Source organism: Myotis daubentonii, chromosome X, assembly GCF_963259705.1.
Source record: "Myotis daubentonii chromosome X, mMyoDau2.1, whole genome shotgun sequence".
Taxonomy (NCBI): Eukaryota; Metazoa; Chordata; class Mammalia; order Chiroptera; family Vespertilionidae; genus Myotis; species Myotis daubentonii.
Window position 1 is genome coordinate 110,637,208 of NC_081861.1, and position 21,056 is coordinate 110,658,263.

General features: G+C 40.7%; 1 protein-coding gene across 1 annotated transcript in view; it reads left to right on the forward strand.

Annotated features, from left to right (window-relative positions):
- The window catches only part of KLHL4 (kelch like family member 4), a 103,710-nt gene extending 83,084 nt beyond the window's left edge, over positions 1-20,626 (forward strand). Inside the window, exons 8-11 of the mRNA XM_059679095.1 lie at positions 1,594-1,756; positions 5,633-5,845; positions 17,472-17,643; positions 19,448-20,626. Of these exons, the coding sequence (XP_059535078.1) occupies positions 1,594-1,756; positions 5,633-5,845; positions 17,472-17,643; positions 19,448-19,507 (608 nt within the window). The 3' untranslated portion in view covers positions 19,508-20,626. The remainder of the gene's footprint in view (positions 1-1,593; positions 1,757-5,632; positions 5,846-17,471; positions 17,644-19,447) is intronic.
- Positions 20,627-21,056: the final 430 nt, after the last annotated feature.

A 21,056-nucleotide genomic window follows, 5' to 3' on the forward strand; every position in this document is an offset into this window, starting at 1 on the left:
ACACAAAACTACAATAGTTTTGTTCCAAACTCAATTTAGAGGAAAGAGCACTTGATAATGGAGAGACGTGTTTCTAGTTAGATGAATCGTTCTTTTCTATAATAGGCAAATCTATATTTAAGCAAAAAGCCTATGATGCAGATCCAAGTCAGGGAAAAACTACTTCAGTTGAGAGCAGCTCTAAGTTATATGTAATCCAGAGTTTATAAAAAAAAGTTTAAGAAAGATGCAGTGGAGACATCTAGAACAGTGGAGAACTTTGATTCTCCTAAATATCTGTTAGGGTACATCTTTGTTCTTATTAGTCTTCATACATTTTCAATATCATAGTCGTTTGAAAAAAAATAAACATAATAATTTCCTTGTTACTTTTTTTATTGATTAAGGTATTACATATGTGCTTCTATTCCCCCCAGTCCCCCCCCGCCCCCGCTCATGCCCTCACCCCCTGGTGTCCATGTCCATTGGTTATGCTTATATGCATGCATACAAGTCCTTTGGTTGATCTCTCCCCCTTACCCCCACCCTCCCCTACCTTCCAGAACTACTTTTACACAGCTAAAAAGTGGCAGACCCAGGTCTGGTGTCATTTGCCCCCAAATTATCTGATAAATAGTCTATTTCAAATGTATGATTATATTAATTATATTCAGCTCAGTTGTGTCAGTGATTCAAAGACATAGCTTAGAAAATATATCTTACAGAGAAATCAGAGCAAGTTTTAAAATATATTGATGTTTCTAAAGAGATAGGATAGGTGATGAGGATATATCTGAGAGCTCATTGAGATGGTAAAGAAGGTGAGGGCAGAGGGGACTCATGTATTCCCAGAGCAGTTGAGAAGCAGTTAGAAAGGGGGTATTTATAGTATCTAATATAACACATTTCTAAATACTCCTCAAAAACCCTATCTATTTAGTTATCTGATGAGAACCTTTTTTTATCCCTATAATCTTAACAGGCATTAGAAGGACAACAGTTAGCCTACATTTCTAAGATTTATCTAAGATTCAGTGTCATATCTCATCTACTTCCTACTTTAAAAATAGCATTGAAATTATGCCAGAGCTGAAACTGGTTTGGCTTGGTGGACGGAGCTTCGGCCTGCGGACTGAGGGGTCCTGGGTTCGGTTCCGGTCAAGGGCATGTGCCTGGGTTGCGGGCACTTCCCCATTGGGGGATGTGCAGGAGGCAGGTGATCGATGTTTCTCTCTCATCGATGTTTCTGGCTCTCTGTCCCTCTCCCTTCCTCTCTGTAGAAAATTGGTAAAGTATATTTTAAAAAAAAGAAATTATGCCAGAAAAATCAATTTCCCTTATCTACCACATCCTCAGAAATGATGTGTTCCACTACCTCCTTTGGCTTCAGTATGACAACAATGATACATTTCCATGATAATGGTAATTATGCCTGAAAATTTTCTTGGATTAAAATACCATATTTAGTTTCATATCAAGATCAGTAAATTATTCATGTGTACACAAAATCATTTAAGAAACTAAAACAAATTTTTAGTCAGTTTGTTGTTTGCATATAATAGCCATTATATGTATTATACCTAGGTGAACCCTCATGCTGTTTTTATTCTTTAGGTGTAGCCACACTTGAAGGACCAATGTATGCTGTTGGTGGTCATGATGGATGGAGTTATCTAAATACTGTAGAAAGATGGGACCCTGAGGGACGTCAGTGGAATTACGTGGCTAGTATGTCAATTCCTAGAAGCACAGTTGCTGTCGCTGCATTAAACAACAAGTGAGTAAGCTAAAATATGCATGGTCTTTGCTCCTAGGTCATGTGCTACAGCACTTCATTGATGTGATCCATCAATCAAAAAGTATTCCCAGGCCCTAGCCAGTTTTGCTCAGTGGATAGAGTGTTGGCCTGTAGACTGAAGGGTCCTGGATTCAATTCTGGTCGAGGGCACGTATCTCATTGCAGGCTTCTGGCCTTTGTTGGGGGCATACGGAAGGCAACCAATTGATGTGTCTCTCTTATATCAGTGTTTCTGTCTCTCCCTCTCCCTTCCATTCTCTAAAAATCAATGGAAAAAGTATCCTCAGGTGAGGATTTAAAAAAAAAAAGCATTCCAAATGACCAGAATATCCTAGTTATCCTATATAATAAAAGCCTAGCCGAAACCGGTTTGGCTCAGTGGATAGAGCGTCGGCCTGTGGACTGAGGGGTCCCAGGTTTGATTCCAGTCAAGGGCATGTACCTGGGTTGCTGGCACATCCCCAGTGGGGGATGTGCAGGAGGCGGCTGATCGATGTTTCTCTCTCATTGATGTTTCTGACTCTCTATCTCTCTCCCTTCCTCTCTGTAAAAAATCAATAAAATATATATTTAAAAAAAAAAAGCCTAGGTGGTATCACACCCTTGCGCGATGCCCTTGATTGACATCATCACAAGATGGCCACCACAAATGGCCGGCAGGGGAGGGCAGTTGTGGGTGATCCACAAGATGGCCAGCAGGGGAGGGCAGTTGTGGGTGATCAGGGTGGCAGGAGAGGGCAGTTGGGGGCAAACAGACCAGCATGGTAGGGCAGTTGAGGGCAATCAGGCCAGCAGAGGCGGGCAGTTGGGGGCGATCGGGCTGCCAGGGGAGGGCAGTTGTGGGTGATTGGGCTGCCAGGGGAGGGCAGTAGGGGGCTATCGGGTCGTCAGGGGAGCAGTTAGGTGTCAATTAGGCCAGCAGGGGAGCGGTTAGGGGGCAATCAGGCTGGCAGGCAGAAGCGGCTAAGGGCAATCAGGCAGGCAGGCAGGTGAGCGGTTAGGAGCCAGAAGCCCCAGATTGTGAGAGGGATGTCCAACATCCCCCAGGGGGTCTCAGATTGGATAGGGTGCAGGCTGGGTTGAGGGACAACCCACCCCCTGTGCACGAATTTCATGCACTGGGCCTCTAGTCAATTATAACAGGCTTTTCCAAGAGACGTATGAGAAAATGCTCAAAGTCCCTAATCATCTAAGAGATGGAAATTAAAATGAAAATGAGGTATTACCTCACACCTGTCAGAATGGCTACCATCAATAAATCAACAAATGACAAGTGCTAGCAAAGATGTGGAGAAAAGAAAGCCATGGTACATTGCTGATGGGAAGGCAGACTGGTGCAGCCACTGTTCAAAACAGTATAGAGTTTCCAGAAAAGGAACTCCCATTTGACCGAGTGATCCCACTTCTAGAAATATACCCGAAGAAATAAGAAACATCAATCAGAAAGAATATATGCACCCCAAGTTCATAGCAGCACAATTTACAATAGCTAATATTTGGAAACAGCCCAAGTACCCATCAGCACATAAGTTGATAAAAGCTGTGGTGCATTTATAGCAGTGATGGCGAACCTTTTGAGCTCGGCGTGTCAGCATTTTGAAAAACCCTAAGTTAACTCTGGTGCCGTGTCACATATAGAAATTTTTTGATATTTGCAACCATAGTAAAACAAAGATTTATATTTTTGATATTTAGTTTATATATTTAAATGCCATTTAACAAAGAAAAATCAACCAAAAAAATGAGTTTGAGTGTCACCTCTGACACGCGTGTCATAGGTTCGCCATCACTGATTTACACAGTGGAATACTATGCACCTATAAAAAAAGAACTTTTACCATTGGCATCAGCTTTGATGGACCTGGAGTGTATTATGCTAAGTGAAAGAAGCCCATCAGAGAAAGACAAGTATCACATGATCTCACTCATATGTGGAATGTAATGAACTGATGAACAAAATAGATCCCGAGATATAGAAGCATTGAACAGACTGACGGATTTCAGAGGGAAGGTGGGGGTAGGGGATGGGTTGGGAGTGATTAACCAGGGAACTTATATGCATATATGGACACAGACAATAGAGTGGCGAAGGCCTGGGAGGGGCAGGTGTGGGGTGGATCAATGGGGAAAAAAAAACAAAACTAAGTAGACATCTGTAATACTTTCAACAATAAAGAGAAAAAGAATAATAACAGGTCTTTGTTGGAATTCTCCCTTCATTATGATGGAAATACTTGTCTAAAATGAACATTTAATTAAATATTCTATAGTCCCTTGCTATTCAAATGTGGTCCTGGGACTAGGAGTGTCAGCATCACCTAAAATCTACTATTTAGAAATGCTGAATCCTAATCCCACTCTGGACCTTTTGAATCATAATAAGCATTTTAACAAGATCATCAAGTGACTCTGTGTGCTCATTAAATTTGAGAACCACTTCTGCATTCAACCAATCCCAGCTTTACATTCAAGAAGCCTCCATTTATTACATAATAACTTATTTTTGACTTATCAAGACTTTGGCTGTCTTTGTAATAGGGCAAGTTTGTTTGTTTGGTTTTTTTTCTTTACCATATACTGTCTTGAGTATTTAGGGTTCCCAACTCTAGAATTACATTTGGTCCCATCTTTCTAAATCTTTCCTACTTCCAGATCACTTGCCTATAAGAACAAGCTAATATATTAAAACCCAATGATGTTAGAGGTTTCTAGAACTTGAATTTATTATTTATTTCAATTAATTGTATGTGCTTTCTGACAAGGGACCTTTGGAGACAAGGACCAACCAACGTATAGGAGGGACTTGAATGAAGAGAAACTCAGGCATGAGGATGGAATAGTGGCAGAAGACAGCCTTGTGTGTCTATACTGACTATGCATCAGGCCAATATGCACATAAATGGGCTCAGTAGATGGATTTTAGTGTCTTATGCAAGAAAACGTAGGGAATGTCTATAGTTAAGGGGAGACCTAGCCTTAGAGCTTAAAATACTCTGAAATCTGTTTAAGGGGAGACCTAGCCTTAGAGCTTAAAATACTCTGAAATCTGTTTATCCTGGTCTCAACTGAATGATTATCGGGTGACTCAGTAACAATCTCCTACCTATTACCACTTATCACAACTGAACATGAATGGCAGTTATAGACATAGGGCTTAATAAAGTTTATGGGAGAAATGTTATAGCTACTATATCTTTATGGGGAAAAATATTTTCTTTCTTGGTTCTATTCTAGTCCCTTAGTCATTTATCAAGCTAACATATTCCTAGTGACAATTATATATATATATTTTTTTACTAAATAAAGTAGTTCATAAAAACAACAGGGATTCTAATGCTAGGCAATTGAACTTAGGTAAAATTGTAAGGTTGTTTTTTAATGAGGTACAATTAACAAATATTAAGAATGTTTTCACTATCAGCCTTCTTTCTCTGTACATAATTTCCCATGGGATCTTTTAATCTATTATGTCTAAGTAACCTTCACAAGTTTGGAGTAGGGCAGATCTATTATTTCAAAGTAACTTCCACAGGTTTGGAGTAGGGTATACCTTATTGTGACTTCCATTCACAACCTCAGACTGTCTGCTAGAAAATCTTAGGATAGCAGAATACACAAAATGGGGGAAAAGTAGATTTACAGTTGTGAGTATGCAAAACAGAGTTTACAAAACAGAGTTTATTCTTGTATTGTTATTTATTATTGTGTTATTGTTATTTTCCATATGAGCAACTGTAAACCTACTTTTGCCTACCTTGTATAGTCAGAAACGTAAAATGCTTTGTGCAAGGTCCTTTCACTTTCATTTTATGCATGAATTGGAAAAACACATTTCTGTGTTTTTTTTCTTTCTAGGCTGTATGCTATTGGTGGACGTGATGGAAGTTCCTGCCTGAAATCAGTGGAATACTTTGATCCACACACTAACAAGTGGAGTCCATGTGCTCCAATGTCCAAAAGGCGTGGAGGTGTGGGAGTTACAACATACAATGGATACTTATATGCTGTTGGGGGTCATGATGCCCCTGCTTCTAACCATTGCTCCAGGCTTTCTGACTGTGTGGAACGGTAAAATATTTATATTTATTTATATATGTATTTATTTGGTTATTTTTTTTTAGAAAAAAATAGGCTGCCAGAATATAGTTTTCTAAATAAGTGTTAATCATTTCAGAAGATCAGCCCATTTTAAAATTGCATGCTAGTACTTACTTTTAGGCTTAAAATATTTTGAAGAAATCCTCTTCATTATGTATTTTAGACCCATCAAAAGAAATATATAAAGATAATATGCTGTTTTATTGTTTGATAGTCACCCTATAAAATAGTGAGACAAAAGAGATGTAAGAATAAATTAATTTTACACCAAGCTATATCACTCAAACTATTTACCAGCTCAAATCAAAATAACTTTACTGTTTAAAAATCAATCATCAAAAGAGAAAGACTTACCACCAGTGGTTCTCAACCTTCTGGCCCTTTAAATACAGTTCCTCATGTTGTGACCCAACCATAAAATTATTTTCATTGCTACGTCATAACTGTAATGTTGCTACTGTTATGAATCCTAATGTAAATATCTGATATGCAGGATGGTCTTAGGCGACCCCTGTGAAAGGGTCATTCGACCGCCAAAGGGGTTGCGACCCACAGGTTGAGAACCGTTGCTTACCACCATATAACATACAGAAAGAATTTCCCAAGGGAGTTGTTAATAATGTTCTGAACAATGAGTACTTAAGTATTTAGTTTTCCAAAGGTATTTTTTGAATGGGAGACATTTATTTAAATGAATAAAATGTGATACGTTTGTTAAAATCAGTCACATGACTGTAGTTATATCATTTACATTTCCCTTAAAGACAGAATATGTGTATGCAAACATAATAGTAAAATAATCTATAATAATAAAATTGTAATATGCTAATGAGACCAGATGTCCTTCCTGATGACCTTCCAGATGAATCTGGGGCTTCAAGGGAAGCCCAGGTCCCAGGTGCCTGCTGGCAGCCAGAGGAGGGAAGCCTGGGTTCTGGGTGCCAGAAGGAAGCCAGTGCTGGCAGCTAGGGGAAGGAAGGCCTACTCTTGCATGAATTTCATGCATCGGGCCTCTAGTATTAACATAAGACCAAATGAAAAATTTACAGTCAGTAAAATTATCATAATTCACAAGACAGAGATCAGTATGGGATGGTGTCCTCAAAAGAAATTCATGGAGTAATTAGAATTTATAATTTGTAAGCATACAAAAGAATGGATGGGATTGCAAGTATAGGTAAAAATACAACCAAAACTATTGGTTGTTTAAATATGTGTTATATCCTTTACATATATTTGTAGATATTCCAGTCTTCCTCTGCTGTTGATTTATAGTTTAATTTCACATTACATGTTTTCAATCTCTTTTAAATTTATTCATAGGTACTTGTTTTCTGACCCAACATGTGGTCTCTCCTGGATAATTTTCCTTGTTTACTTGAGAAAAATGTGTATTCTGTTTTTTGGGATTAGAATATTTATATCTATACTAGAGGCCCAGTGTGCAATATCGCGTGAAACCCAGACCCTCCACGCTGGCGGGACCCAGACTGACTCCCGCCATGGCAGGAGGGACATGGGACCCAGACTGACTCCTGCTGCATCAGGCGGGATGCAGGACCCAAAATCAAGTCCCCGCCCACCTGCACATGTCTTGCCATGCATGCAGCCCCACCCCACCCGCACGCGCTTTGCCTCGCACGCAGCTTCCTGGTGACCAGTCTTTGGTCATTCCACATTATGGCGTCATGGTCACAGGCCTTTTATTAGTATAGATTTTTAGGTTCAATTGGTCTATAATGTTGTTCAAGTCTCCCATGTATTTATTGATCTGTCTGTTTATTCTATCCATTATTAAAGGTAGGGAATTGAGTACTTTCACTGCTACTATAAGCACTTTCTCCCTCCAATTCTGTCAATGTTTGCTTCATATATTTAGGAGCTGTGGTGTTTGGTGTTCTTATGTCTATAATCTACACTAATAAAAGAGAAACATGGTAATTGGCGTACGACCGCTACCCTTTTCATTGGCTAATCAGCGAGATATGCAAATAAACTGTCAGCCAAGATGGCCTCCGGCAGCCAGGCAACCTGAAACTAACATGAGGCTTGGTTGCCTCAGTGACGGAGGAAACCAACGTTCCCCGCCTGGGGCTGCAGGCCTCTGAGCAGGCAGTTTAAGAAACATTGTAACAAATACCGTAGGACGTCAGCCAGCAGATTTGCAACATTGTAAGCAAAGACCAGAAACCTACTTTCAGCCGAGCGGAGGCCTAAGAGCTGGAGCCAAGCTTCAAGATAAAGCTGGCCCAGAATTAAAAAAAAAAAAAAGAAAAAAAGGAGCGGTTGGGAACTTCAGTCACTCCCATCCTGAAAACAGCCCTCAGCCCCTCACCCAGACTGGCCAGGCACCCCAGTGGGGACCCCCACCCTGATCCAGGACACCCTTCAGGGCAAACCAGCCGGCCCCACCCATGCACCAGGCCTCTACCCTATATAGTAAAAGGGTAATATGCCTCCCGGAACCGGGATCAGCGTGACAGGGGGCAGCACCCAAACCCCCTGATCTCCCTGCGGCTCTGTGTGTGACAGGGGGCAGGGCCCCAACCCCCAGAGCAGCCCTGCTCTGTGCCTGATAGGGGGGAGCTCCCCAACCCCACCTCCCCCCCCCCACGGGCCTTGCTCTGTGTGTGACGGGGTAGAGCCATAACCTCCCCATCGGCCCTGCCCTGAGTGTGACAGTGGCGGCGCCCCAACCCCCTGATCGGCCCTGCTCTGTGGGTGATAGAGGGCGGTGCCCCAACCCCCTGATGGGCCCTGCTCTGTGCGTGACAGGGGGTGGCGCCGCAACCTCCCCATCGACCCTGCCTTGAGTGTGACAGGGGACGGTGCCCCAATCCCCCAATCGGCCCTACCCTGAGCGTGACTGAGGGTGGCATCACAACCTCCCAAACTGCCCTGCTCTGTGCATGACGGGGCGGCGCCACAACTCCCCAATCGGCCCTGCTCTGAGCCTGACCAGGGGCTGCACCTAGGGATTGGGCCTGCCCTCTGCCACCCGGGAGCAGGCCTAAGCCAGCAGGTCGTTATCCCCCTAGGGGTCCCAGACTGCGAGAGGGCACAGGCTGGGCTGAGGGACCCCCCTCCCCCCCCGAGTGCACAAATTTTTGTGCACCGGGCCTCTAGTTGTTATATATTCTTTATCAATTGACCTTTTTATCATTATACTAGAGGCCCAGTGCACAAACATTTGTGCACTCGGGGTGGAGGGGGGGTCCCTCAGCCCGGCCTGTGCCCGCTCCAGTCTGGGACCCCTCAGGAGATAACAACCTGCTGGCTTAGGCCTGCTCCCGGGTGGCATAGGGCAGGCCCAATCCCTAGGTGCAGCCCCTGGTTGGGCTCAAAGCAGGGCCGATTGGGGAGTTGGGGCGCCGCCCCCTGTCACCCACAGAGCAGGGCAGATCGGGAGGTTGTGATGCCACCCTCAGTCACGCTCAGGGTAGGGCTGATTGGGGGGTTGGGGCACCGCCCCCGTCGCACTCAAGGCAGGGTCGATGGGGAGGTTGCGGCGCCACCCCCTGTCACGCACAGAGCAGGGCCAATCAGGGGGTTGGGGCGCTGCCCACTATCACTCAGAGAGCAGGGCCCATCAGAAGGGTTGGGGCTCCGTACCCTGTCATGCAAAGAGCAAGGCCCTTCAGGGGGTTCAGGAGCTCCCCCCTGTCACGCACAGAGCAGGGCCGATCAGGGGGTTGAAGAGCTCCCCCCTGTCACTCACAGAGTAGGGCCGACAGGGGAGTTGGGGCACTGCCCCCTGTCACACACAGGGCAGGGCGGATCAGGGGGTTGGGACGCCACACCCTGTCACACTCAGGGCAGGGCCAATGGGGAGGTTATGGCTCTACCCCGTCACACACAGAGCAGGGCCCGTGGGGGTTGGGGGGTTGGGGCACCGCCCTCTATCAACCACAGAGCAGGGCTGATCAGGGGGTTGGGGCACCGCCACTGTCACACTCAGGGCAGGGCCAATGGGGAGGTTATGGCTCTACCCCATCACACACAGAGCAGGGCCCGTGGGGGGAAGAGGGGTTGGGGTGCCGCACCCTGTCACACACAGAGCAGGGCTGATCAGGGGGTTGGGGCACCGCAGCCTGTCACACACAGAGCCGCAGGGCGATCAGGGGGTTTGGGAGCTCCCCCCTATCAGGCACAGAGCAGGGCTGATCAGGGGGTTGGGGTGCCTTCCCCTGTCCTGAACAGAGCAGGGCAGATAGGGAGGTTGTGGTCCCACCCCCTGTCACACACAGAGACTCAGGGCGATCAGGGGGTTTGGGTGCTGCCCCCTGTCACGCTGATCCCAGTGCCGGGAGGCCTCGCGGCTCAACTGATCCCAGTGCTGGGAGGCATATTACCCTTTTTCTATATAGGATAGAGGCCTGGTGCACAGGTGGGAGCCGGCTGGTTTGCCCTGAAGGGTGTCCTGGATCAGGGTGGGAGTCCCCACTGGGGTGCCTGGCCAGCCTGGGTGAGGGGATGATGGCTGTTTGCAGCTCATCACATATCCTTCAGGGTGGGGGTCCCCACTTGGGTGCCTGGCCAGTCTGGGTGAGGGGCTGAGGGCTGTTTTCAGGCTGGCGGATGACTGAAGCTCCCAACTGCTCCTTTTTTTCTTTTTCTTTTTAATTCTGGGCCAGCTTTAGCTCTGGCTCCAGCTCTGAGGCCTCTGCTGCTGAAAGCAGGTATCTGGTTTGTTTGCGTTCTAAATCGAAACACTGTATCAACTCCAGCTCTGAGATCCCGGCTGGCTGAAAGCAGGTTTCTGGGGTTTTGTTTAGCTTCTATATTTGTAACATAGTTGCTTAGAGTTGCAGCTCAGAGGCCGGCAGCGGCAGGCGGGGAACTTTGGAGTCCTCTGTCACTGAAGCAAGCAAGCCTCATGTTAACTTCAAGCTGCCTGGCTGCTGGCCACCATCTTGGCTGGCAGTTAATTTGCATATCACCCTGATTAGCCAATGGAAAGGGTAGCGGACATAAGCTAATTACCATGTTTCTCTTTTATTAGATATGTTGATGTGTTTCTTTTCTGTTACAACAGTTTTTATTTTAAAGCGTATCTATATATATAAAAGCCTTAGTGACCGAAAGACCAGAACAACTGGTCAACCAGTCACTATGATGTGCACTGACCACCAGGGGGCAAATGCTCAACACAGGAGCTGCCTCCTGGTGGTCAGTGCACTCCCACAGCCAACCTTCCATGCTGGCCAACCTCTCGCGGTCCCTCCCCCTGGCAGCCAGCCAACCTCCCACAGTCCCTCCCCCTGGTTAGTCCCTCCCCACAGCTAAGGCTCCGGGCACTGGAAAATCTGGGTCTGGGAAGTCTGTAGGAGGAGAGAGACCCTGACACTGATTAAACAGAGTAGCAGCTTGGAGGGGGCAGTAGGGGCAAGGCAGCAGCCTAACTGCAAAGACGTAAAGTAAGCACCACTGCCATCTTACCTCTGCTACTGCACCGTGCTGCTTGCCCTTCTGCTCCCATCAGCCACTTCTAGCTTGGCCCCATGCCTTTCCAGGCTCCCAACCACTGATTGGCTAGTTCTCCTATGGCGGTGTGCCACCATTGGCCAAAGTCAGCTACTTATCATGCTTGGGGGTGGATCCCCAAGAAAATGTGCTGCTGAAGTAGGAGAGAAGACCTGTCTGTCTGTCAGCAGCTCCACCCTAGGGAGAGTGAGGTGGCCCGAGCAGTGGTAGCGAAGTGGAGCTGTATTTCCACCTCAGAGTGTAGCTGGTGTTCAGGCCATTTTGGGGTGCTCTGTCTGTGGTCTTTGCTTGCCACTACCTCAGCACATCTACACAACTAGATTGGGGCCTACCAGGCAACCTCCCATGGTCCCTTCTCTGTCCCCATGCATGAATTCATGCACCAGGACTTTAGTTTTGTATAATATCAATAGAGTCACTCCTGCTTACATTTGATTACAATTTGTGTGGACATCTTTTTCATCCATTTACTTTTTTACCTATACATTTCCTTATATAAAAAGTGAGTCTCTTGTAAAAAGAAAGAGTCTCTTCTGCCAAGGTATGCCTTTTGATAGGGGAGGTTAATCCATTTATATTTAAAGAAATTATTTAGAAGGACTTATATGGCCATTTTTTTTTCTATTCACATGTCATACTTATTTTGTATTTTAGTCCTCTCTTCTTGCCTTCATTGGGTTTAGTTTATTTTTATTTGTGATAAGCTTTGGTTCCTTTCTCAATTTATTTTTCATGTATTCTATAATTATTTCTTTTGTGGTTACCATTTGGATTACATATAACATCCTAAAAGTTTACCAATATATTTTAAATTAGTATCAACTTAATTTAATTGCATGAAATCATTCTATTCTTACAGCTCTGCCTTCTCCCCTTCTTTATGTTATTGACACCACAAATTAAGTTTTTATATATTGTGTAACCATTTGCATGCTTTTATAATTATTTTCATGTTTTTGTTTTTTAAGACCTTGGAAGAATAAAAAATGTAAATGCAAACCCAAATTAACTAGTTCATTTTATATTTGTCTATGTATTTATCTTTAGCAAAGAAATGTACTGTATTTGTATGACTTTGAGTTAATGTCCAATATTTGTATATTACAACTTAAAGGACTTCTTTTAGAATATCTTGTATGACAGATCTACTAGTAATGAACTCTTTTGACTATTGTTCACCTGGGAATGCTTTAATTTTTCCCTCCTTTTTTGAAGAACAGATTGCTGGTTATAGAATTCTCAGTTGACAGAATTTTTCTTTCAGGAATTTAAATATATATATTATCCCATTGCCTTCTTCCCTCTGATGATAAATTTGCTAATTACCTTTTTTAATTTAATTATATATTTTATTATTATTTAAAGTATTACATATGTTCCTTTTTTCCTCTATTGGCCCTTTCTAGCCCCCCCTGCCCCAGGCCTTCAGCACACTATTGTCTGTGTTCATGGGTTATATATATATGCATACAAGTTCCTTGGATGATCTCTTCCCACCCACTTACTCTCTACCACCTTCCAGCTGAGATTCCAGTCTGTTCTATGCTTCTATGTCTCTAGATATATTTTGTTCATCAGTTTATTTTGTACATTATATTCCACATATAAGTAAGATCATGAGATACTTATCTTTCTCTGACTGGCTTATTTTGCTTAGCATAACACTCTGTAGGTCCCTCCATGTGTCTAAAAGGGTAACAGACCCATATGTTTTACTGCTGGAGAGTATTCCATGGTGTAAATGTGCCATGGCTTTTTTACCCACTCATCTGCAGAAGGGCACTTGGACTGTTTCCAGATTTTAGCTATTATAAATTTTGATGCTATGATCATAGGGGTGCATACATTCTTTCTGATTAGTGTTTTGGGTTTCTTAGTATATATTCTTAGAAGTGGGATCACTGGGTCAAATGGCAGTTTCATTTTTAATATTTTGAAGAAACTCCAGCCTGTTTTCCATAGTGGCTGCACCAGTCTACATTTCTACATGCAATATACTAGGACTCCCTTTTCTCTACATCCTCACCAGCACATGTCATTTGTTGATGTATCAATGATAGCCATTCTGACAGGTGTGAGGTGTTGTTTTAATTTGCATCTCTCTGATGATTAGTGACTTTGAACATTTTTTTCATATTCCTCTTGGCCATCTGTATGTCCACTTTGGAGAAGTGTCTTTTTAGGTTCTTCACCCATTTTTTAATTGGATTATTTGTCTTCCTTTTGTTAAGTTGTATGAGTTTCTTATATATTTTGGAAATTAACCCCTTATCAGATATATCATTGGAAAATATGTTCTTCCATGCAGTGGGCTTTCTTGTTGTTTTGTTGATGGTTTCTTTTGCTGTGCAGAAGCTTTTTACTTTGATGTTGCGCCATTTGTTTATTTTCTCCTCAGTTTTCTTTGCCCTAGATCAGTGGTCGGCAAACTGCTGCCCCTTGAGTATGGCTCTTCCACAAAATACCACGTGCGGGCATGCACATACAGTGCGATTGAAACTTCGTGGCCACACTCAAGGGGCCAAAGAGCCACATGTGGCTCATGAGCCGCAGTTTGCCGACCACTGCCCTAGATGTACTCCCAAACATATTGCTATGAGAGATGTCTGAGATTTTGCTGCCTGTAGTTTCTTCTAAAATTTTTATGGTTTCACATCTTACATTTAACTCTTTTATTCATTTTGAGTTTACTCTTGTGTATGGTGTAAGTTCATGATCTAGTTTCATTTTTTGCATGTATCTGTCTAACTTTCCCAACACCATTTCTCTTAGTGGAGAAATAAGTTTATAACTATTTCTCTTCACTTCAGAATCAATTTTAGTTCCACTAATATATATATATATATATATATATATATAAATTTAAGGTAAGGAGAGGTGGAAAGCAAGACAAACAAAGGGAAAGACATGATGCTATTTTAATTTGAAAGAGATGTTATGACTAAGTTTATCCTACATAATATAAGGCTAATATGCAAATCTACCAAATGGCTGAACGACCAGTTGCTGTGATGCTCACTGACCACCAGGGGGAAGCTCCTGCATTGAGCATCTGCCCCCTGGCGGCCAGTGCACTCCTACAGAGGGAGCACCACTCAGCCAGAAGCTGGGCTCACTGCTGGTGAGCACAGCGGTGGTGGCAGGAGCCTCTCCCACCTCCGTGGCAGCACTAAGGATGTGGGGAGCGGGCCTAAGCCATCAGTCAGACATCTCTCAAGGGCTCCCAGACTGCGAGAGGGTGCATGCTGGGCTGAGGGATCCCCAAGTGCATGAATTTCATGCACTGGGCCTCTAGTGTTTAATAATATCTCCTTGTGTCTTTACAGATAGAAACCATATTACAAATATTTTTTTCTTCAAAAGATTCAACATTCCCCAGATTCCTGTATTTAATCAAGCAGTTTCCAAATAATATTAACATTAGCCATGTTTTTAGTATTAATTATTATGCATATGCATGACACTCTTGGGTTTTGGTTGCAAATCTCTAAGGAAATCTTTTTATGATCCCTGGTTCACCATTCATACATGTGTGTACTCTTATGCTGACTGCAGCCTCAGAGTATAACAATAGCAATTGTGTTGAAGATGCAGCTTAGCTAAAGCACACAGCTATGGATTATCTGGTTCTGGATTTATAATACCAGAATTTACGGTAATATGCTACGTGATACTAAAAAATATGCACTGGATATTGAGGTGATCTTAATTATTGAAAATATCAGACATTATTAAAAATATTATTGGACATAAGGTCAGATCAAATAAAAGCTGGAATAAGATGATTTAAATATGATTAAAGAGATTAAAAACATAAATAAGAGGGGTAATAGAAATATAAGGAAATTAGGAGAGGCTAATAAATCAATGTCTCTTTGTAAAATACATCTTTATCATTAAATTTTACAAATAAGCCAATATAAAATCAAAGACCATTTCCATGTATAATTATAGGAGTTTTCTTTCACTATTCATTTCTTTCAGATTTTTGTATTATGTATTTTTAAAATATAGACTTCAAATTTTAGGAGAGAATTCCTGGATGAAGATTTTAATTGATATTACTTACTGAATTATCTTTCATTTTGCTTAGAGGAAGGTTTGGGGATAAAAAGTAAACTTCAAATTAAAATGGAAATAATCCTAGGCTCTTGCAAAGATAAACAGGAACTCTCAAAGGGGAAAAATATAGAATAAAGCTATGGCCACTGTAGCCAAAAGTAGCATTAAAACCATGGTACGACATTCTATGAAACTAAAAAACAATTATATTCAGTTCGTCCAGTGTGACTCAGTGGTTGAGCATCAACCTATGAACCAGGAGGTCATGAGTTCAATTCCAGGTCAGGGCTCATGCCTGGAGATGCTGGCTTGATCTCCAGTAGGGGGCATGCAGGAGGCTGCTGATCAATGATTATCATTATTGATGTTTCTATCTCTCCCTCTCCTTTCCTCTCTGAAATCAATAAAAATATATTTATTTTTTTTTATTGCTTAAAGTATTACAAAGGGTATTACATATGTATCCATTTTATCCCCCCGCCCTAGACAGTCCCCTAGCCTCCCCTATCACCCAGTGTCTTATGTCCATTGGTTATGCTTATATGCATGCATACAAGTCCTTTAGTTGATCTCTTACCCCCCTACCTCCTGCCCCCCAACCCTCCCCGGCCTTCCTGCTGCAGTTTGACAATCTGTTTGAGGCAGCTCTGCCTCTGTATCTATTATTGTTCAAAAGTTTATAATGGTCTCTATTGTCCATGAATGAGTGAGATCATGTGGTATTTTTCCTTTATTGACTGGCTTATTTCACTTAGCATAATGCTCTCCAGTTCCATCCATGCCGTTGCAAATGGTAAGAGTTCCTTCCTTTTTACAGCAGCATAGTATTCCATCGTGTAGATGTACCACAGTTTTCTAATCCATTCATCTACTGATGGGCACTTAGGCTGTTTCCAGATCTTAGCTATGGTGAATTGTGCTGCTATGAACATAGGGGTGCATATATCCTTTCTGATTGGTGTTTCTGGTTTCTTGGGATATATTCCTAGAAGTGGGATCACAGGGTCAAATGGGAGTTCCATTTTCAGTTTTTTAAGGAAACTCCATACTGTCTTCCATAGTGGCTGCACCAGTCTGCATTCCTACCAGCAGTGCACAAGTGTTCCTTTTTCTCCACATCCTCTCCAGCACTTGTCGTTTGTTGATTTGTTGATGATAGCCAGTCTGACAGGTGTGAGATGGTACCTCATTGCTGTTTTGATTTGCATCTCTCGGATGATTAGTGACTTTGAGCATGTTTTCATATGTCTCTTGGCTTTCTGAATGTCCTCTTTTGAAAGGTGTCTATTTAGGTCCTTTGCCCATTTTTTGATTGGATTGTTTATCTTCCTTTTGTTAAGTTGTATGAGTTCCCTATAAATTTTGGAGATTAGGCCCTTATCAGATATGTCATTGGCAAATATGTTTTCCCACACAGTGGGTTTTCTCGTTGTTTTGTTGATGGTTTCTTTTGCTGTGCAGAAGCTTTTTATTTTGATGTAGTCCCATTTGTTCATTTTCTCTTTAGTTTCAAGTGCCCTAGGAGCTGTATCAGTGAAGAAATTGCTTCGGCATATGTCTGAGATTTTCTTGCCTTTGGATTCTTCTAGAATTAATAAAAATATATTTAAATTTAAAAAAATTATATTAAGATTTACTTAAAATGTGAATTCTCATATAAGCAAGATCAGGCTACTCATTTATAACTTTGATATACAGAGAATAAGAGAAAAATGAGACCAGCATAATAAATGAGAGAGGGAACATTTTTCACATGTTAAGACACTAATAAGTGAAATTTCCTCATAGAAAATCTAAGTACCAATGAAAGAAATGCATGATCTTTTTGGAAAGAAGATACATTGTTATATGCTTTGAGTGTCCTCTAGTGGCTGAAGAGAGTTTTGTCATGTACTTATCGTTCACATTTGCTAGTTAGACCACACTTGATATTTACAAGGTACTTTAATTTCTTATATTAGATAAGTATACTTTTTATTAAAGCCTATTATTTTTAGTTTTAATACTATATCAGACTTTCCTTCTCTATTGTATTCCTAAACCTCTTAAGGTATGATCCAAAACATGATTCATGGTCAAGTGTGGCGCCCCTGAGTGTCCCTCGAGATGCTGTTGCTGTGTGCACTCTAGGAGACAAACTCTTTGTGGTTGGAGGATATGATGGACATTCTTATTTGAATACCGTTGAGTCATATGATGCACAGAAAGATGAATGGAAACAGGTACTCTTATTAAAAGTATTCAAATTGGGATATTGCAGGTTGTAATAAAATATATTTTAAAATATGTTTGAAATTGGTTTCATTCTCTTCATCTTTAGAGTCTAACCAGATTCATTTCATGAAATTTGTGAAACATGCTTTATCTATGCTATAGAAAACTACTAGATGATCTAAGTGATCATTAGCAGGATCCATCAGTATTTATATGAAAGTTAGTCACTTGACATTATGTAATCATTTCTTTCACATTATAGTGAATCAGATTCAACCACACTGGACTGTTATCTGGGCTACATTTTTCCTTGTCTTTATGCAAGGTGAAGGTTAGCCCAGAATAGCTAAGGATTTTATCAACTCTAATATGCTATATTATGCTAAATACAGAATTCAAGAGCTTTACTATTTGGCCAATTTCCTATGTATATATTATGACTTGAGAACCAAAGAGCAACATCCTCATCCATAAATATCTGCCCCTTCTTATCACTGGTGCCCAAGAAGGAAAACATTTTAATCCCCTCCTTATAGATATTTATAAACTGCAATAGTCATAACTTTTAATCAGTCATTCAAGAAATCTAGACTGGAATTAAATCCTCTCAAAAGTTCTGGACATCTAACAAAAGAAATTATAAGGACAGTATATAAGCTGGGGGCACTGAAAGGACATCTCAAGGATGCTCAAGGCAAACTTGATGCTTGTGACAGTTTTTCCAGTGATAGCTCTAGATTTATTCCAAAATATCTAATGGTGGTTTGTTAATTAAATAATTGGTTAATAAAAATGAAATATGATTAACTCTTCACCATTTCCACAAACACGCCAACCTTGTATTTGGTATCTAACTTCATCTTTCCTTATACTGACTTCCTGCTGCTCTGTATTCTACATAGTGTGTTGGTTACTGTTCTAAATATATGTTAATGTAATGATACCTGATAATGGGTCTCTATCTCATTCCTTCAACAACTTGATTCATTAAGACCCTTGAAATCATTCAAATTATTCCATGTTGGTTGTATCAATCCTTAAGACCAACTAGAAATGGAAAAAAACATATTAGCAAACAAGTTAGGTCAAATACAATAATCAAAATGATTGTCTAAACCAGTGGTCGGCAAACTCATTAGTCAACAGAGCCAAATATCAATAGTACAATGATTGAAATTTCTTTTGAGAGCCAAATTTTTTAAACTTAAATTATATAGGTAGGTACATTGTTATTAACTTAATTAGGGTACTCCTAAGGCTTAGGAAGAACCACACTCAAGGGGCCAAAGAGCCGCATGTGGCTCGCAAGCTGCAGTTTGCCGACCACAGGTCTAAACTGATGGAATTTACTTTTCTGAAATTTGTATGCCAGTACCTAAGATGCCTAGATTCTGTTCCTGGGTTTTCATTCTTTCATTGTGTGATGTTAGAAAGAGTGAAAGAGAACAAATAATGCAGTTATAACTTCTATATGACAAATTATTTTCATTTATTATCTCACTTAACTCTAACAAAAACCTTAAGGATAAGTATTATTAGCTGTAATCTTTCAAGTGAGAAAATTACCAGAGACGTGAAATTTACTCATGATCCCTTGCTCCTCAACCTCATATGTACATCTTTTTAAACACTGGTTGTTTTTTTTCTACCATATTGGACTGTTATCTGGGCTACATTTTCCCTTATCTTTATGCAAGGTGAAGGTTAGACCAGAATAGCTAAGGACTTTATCAACTCTAGTATGCTATATTATGCTAAATACAGAATTCACTTAAACATCAGTTCTTTTCCTGTTTCTGTTTCCTGTGTTAGGAAGTTCCTGTTAACATTGGAAGAGCTGGTGCATGTGTTGTGGTGGTGAAGCTACCATAAAGCGATCTCATCAAATGGAGGAAAACTGGAGTATTTTAAGAAATGAAGTAGAAACAAGAGAGGAGGAAGAAACATATTCTTTCTTTCAATTAGTAATTAAACATGAAAATTCTTGCATCATTTTAATATGTAGTTATGATTGCTCTCACTTGCGAAACCAAATCAACTTTTAAACATGAATTACAAGTAGGTGTTAAGATTGTGTGGTGTTACAGCTGATAATATACATGGAAATCTCTCATCTAGGTTTAGCCTCATTACTTTAAGATGTTTAAAGGAAATTGATAGTGGCCAAAGTATGAAAGCCTTTAAAAGCATTGTTAATTTTTAAGTTAAGAGTCTGAGAAATTAAAAATGTTTTCTATTTCAAATAAAGGTACTCTATTATCTGGACCACAACTAATATAAAAGAGAACCTCTAAAGCTTAAAATATAGTCTGATTTTCAGTAAGACATCATTCTGTTATTCAAACAATACACCCAAATAAATAAATAATACCTTAAATGTATTAATGGGAAGGTTTTTCTGTGTTGACAAGGAAAAAATCATGAAAAACTCATTGGCATAATTTGTTATGATGATCGCAATATATTAAAATGTTCACAAATTTACTCTTTTACAGTACCATCTTCCAGAACATACATATACATTTGGCATTACTTAACATGTTGGATTTGTTACCAGTGAAATATTACAGTAATTTCATATACAAAATCTATACAATAGTGAATATTTATCACATGGACATTACCTGTGACCTCTGCTGTAAAATGTCAGGGTCTCACTTGTATAGAAAGTAATATTCCCCTCAAACATTTCTGTGAACTCTGCCAACACCTACTATTAATTTTAACAAGTTTTTAAATACAATTTTTGAATTACAATAAAATTAAGAAAATGTTCTACAATATTAACAAATGGAAACACAAAAATGTTTGATATCCATGGCAAATTCTGTATTTACCTTTTATGTAGCAATACATGCTTTTCTGATAATGTTATATTAATCCTGTAGAAAATGTTAAGGATATGCATACTACAATAAACATTTTTAAATTAAAAAACAAAAACAAAAATGAAAAGGTCATTTGGGTTGTACTTTACCTTTAAATTTTTATTTGCGTTTATCCCATTATAAAAATATTTAAGATAAAATGTTGAAAAACTTCTTGATGAAAGCAACTTTTCAAGTAAATGTACAATTTTAGAATTTCTGCAATATATTATTTTTTTTACAGTTGTTTTTTTTTGTCTAAAGTTTTATATATGTCTCCTTTTCCCCCAATTGACCCGCCCCCACCACCAGCCATTCCCACCCCGGACAAGCCCCCACCGTCCCAGTGGCAATATATTCTTTTAAACGGGTTTTGTATTGTAGTATGCAAAGCCAACGAGACAACTGGAAAAAGAAGGTGAAGTGACTTGTCTTAAACCACACAGCTACAATGTGGCAAAACCACATTTGTTTGAATCCAAAGCACATAAACATGATACATGAATATCATAATCCTCTTCCTGAAAAAGATTCATTATCTTAATGTGACTGTG